The 2,500-nt window shown below is 49.8% G+C and overlaps 1 protein-coding gene across 1 annotated transcript; it reads right to left on the bottom strand.

Moving 5' to 3' along the window:
* Positions 1-1,023: 1,023 nt before the first annotated feature.
* Positions 1,024-2,449, bottom strand: LOC137647951 (uncharacterized). The gene is made up of 3 exons (XM_068380899.1): positions 2,313-2,449; positions 1,592-2,034; positions 1,024-1,421 (listed from the first exon to the last, which is right to left on the bottom strand). Exons 1-3 carry the CDS (start codon positions 2,447-2,449, stop codon positions 1,024-1,026), a joined length of 978 nt encoding a protein of 325 aa, XP_068237000.1.
* Between the last annotated feature and the right edge of the window lie 51 nt (positions 2,450-2,500).

Below are 2,500 nucleotides of genomic sequence, written 5' to 3'. Positions count from 1 at the left end.
GAGGAAAGGTGACCACTCCTGAATCCGTGTGGCAATGTTCTTTGGAAGTTTGGTAAGAAGTACAGGTTTGGTCCCAATCATTAGCATCCTTAATAATGCCATTCCAAATGAACTTTGGCTTCAGCAGCTGTGCAGTAGAATGGCACGAGGGATGTGACTGGCCGTGAATGAAATCAAATACCTGTCGGCGCTTGGGAGCAGGGATCTACGGTCGCGATCTACCAGTACTGACGTCACAGAGGAGGGTGGTGTTAGAGTTGTCGAGGGGGTCGTCTTCCCAATGGAAGGATGTGCAGGATGTCCTAAATACTTGATACTCCGGATTCTGTCGTTGGGCTACAGCCAAGGTTTTGTAATCCAATCACAGTTGAACAGCGGTCAATGTGTTTCTTGACTGGGCATCGGCACCGGGATTAATTTTCCCAGGGACGAGTTGAAGAGTACAATTGTATTCAGCCACGGCAGAGAAATGTCGGCGTTGCCGGGCGGACCAGGCGTCAGACTGTCGAGTGAAGCCGTGCACCAGAGGCATGTGGTCTTTGCGAACGACGAAAGGCATACCTTCTAAGAAATGGCGAAAGTGACGGACAGCCAAGTGCAACGCCAGCAATTCGCGATAGAAGGTAGAATAACCCGATTCTGCCTTGTACAGTTTTCTGCTGAAGAAGGCCAATGGCCGGGGCAAGCCATTGACCACCACTTAGAGTACTGCACCAATAGCGACATCACTGCCATCTGTGGAGAGAAGGAGAGGGGCATGTGGGACAGGAAAAGTGACAGCAGCAGCGGTTGATAGGGCATTCTTTGTGTTGTAGAAGGCCGATTCTTGGAGGGGACCCCACTTCAGGTCTTTCGGGTTGCCCTTGAGGGAGGCGTACATGGGAGAAAGAGTCGCAGCAATAGCTGGCAGGAAACGTTGATAATAGTTGATCCTGCCCAAGAATACCTGCAGTACTTTGTCGGTCGAGGGCGTGGGGAAGTTCTGAACGGCTGCTACATTCTCAGGGAGTGGGATGGATTCTTTCAGTACCCTAAGAATGACACTTCGTTGACGCCAAAGGTACACTTGTCATACTGGACTACAAGTCCATTTTGTTGCAGGCAGTCGAGTACAATGCACAGGTGACGGAGTTGTTCCTCTATTGAGGACAAAAACACAAGTTTGTCGTTCATGTAACATACACAGAAGGGGAGGTCCTCTAAGATGCCATCCATGAGGTGCTGGAATGTGGCCCCAGCATTACTAAGGCCAAAACAGGAGTAACTGAAGGTGTATGTATCGAAGGCAGTCTTGTGGATTTCTTTTGGGTTCATAGGCACCTGATAATACTTCTTTAGGAGGTCGAGGGTGGAGAAAACCTTTGTTTTGTGCAGGTAGGAGGTCATATCGGCGATGTTTGGCTGGGAGTAGTGATCTGGTTCTGTTGGCATGTTCAGGCACCTGTAATTTTCCCATGGAGGGGGGAGCCGTCTTTCTTCAGGACGATGCGTAAGTGTGATGACCATGGGCTGAAGGCCTTTCAGCAAAGGCCCATTTCTTCCATTTCGGCAAACATCTGCTTGGCGGCTGCCAATCGATCAGGTGACAGACGTCTGAATTTGGCGAAGACTGGGGGTCCCGTCGTCTTGATATGGTGATAATTACTGTGTTTGTCAGGAGCCGTGGGCGTTTGGCAATGTTCTGGACGGAAAACTTCCGAGTATGATGTAAGGTGGTGGGCGTAGGCATCCATGGGTGCGCTGATGTGAACAGCGAGGTTGAAGGGGCCTGGTTGAAGAGGTGTCGACAAGTATGAGTCTGCGTTGACCAATCGTCGGTGGGCGACATCAACCAGAAGGTGGATATGAGAGAGGAAATCCGCACCGAGGATTAGCAATGTGACGTCAGCAATGAGAAAGTTCAAATTAAATGTTCCGTTTCCAAAGGATAGTATGAGGTTCTTGTAACTGTAGGTGGGTATCGCACATCCGTTGGCAGCTACCAGGCGGACGTCGGCAGACTTAGACAGACTACGTCGTGTCCTGAGGAGTTCCCTGAGAAAAAAAGCGACAAGCACCAGTGTCTACCAAAAATCACACGTCCGTTCCTGCGTCGTGTAAAAAGAAAAGATGAGATATAGGGAGACCACCACCACGAGCGATGGCTTACTTACAAACCTTTTGGCCATTGAAAATCCTTGGCACATTTCTTCGCGGCAGCCCTGTATCTAGAGTGGTAGTAGCAAAACTACCGCCGATGGGCGGCAATAAGTGGCTATAGAAGTTGTTGGTTGGGGCGCGAGCAAGTGGTAGGTAAGGGGTGGCTTTGTCACAGCTCCGGCATGTCACTGGATAGGCGTTTATGTCCTATGGCATTCACGTCAGCATTGGTTGGTGTGGAATAGGTATCCTCTTCATCAGGAGTGGAGACGTTGATGAAGATCTTGAAGGTCGTGAAGTGGCTGTCCATATGGGCTTTGGCTTTGGTCATCAAGTCTTTTATGAGTAAACTATCGACATC

This window comes from Palaemon carinicauda, chromosome 10, assembly GCF_036898095.1.
Source record: "Palaemon carinicauda isolate YSFRI2023 chromosome 10, ASM3689809v2, whole genome shotgun sequence".
Lineage (NCBI taxonomy): Eukaryota > Metazoa > Arthropoda > Malacostraca > Decapoda > Palaemonidae > Palaemon > Palaemon carinicauda.
This window is presented reverse-complemented; position numbering and strand designations above follow the sequence as displayed.

Coding starts and splice junctions, on each gene's coding strand:
- LOC137647951 (XM_068380899.1), bottom strand. CDS start 2,449: ATGGACAGCCACTTCACGACCTTCAAGATCTTCATCAACGTCTCCACT. Junction 2,035..2,312: donor TCCAGTGACATGCCGGAGCT/GTGACAAAGCCA, acceptor TTTTTTTCTCAG/GGAACTCCTCAGGACACGAC. Junction 1,422..1,591: donor AGTCTTCGCCAAATTCAGAC/GTCTGTCACCTG, acceptor ACATGCCAACAG/AACCAGATCACTACTCCCAG.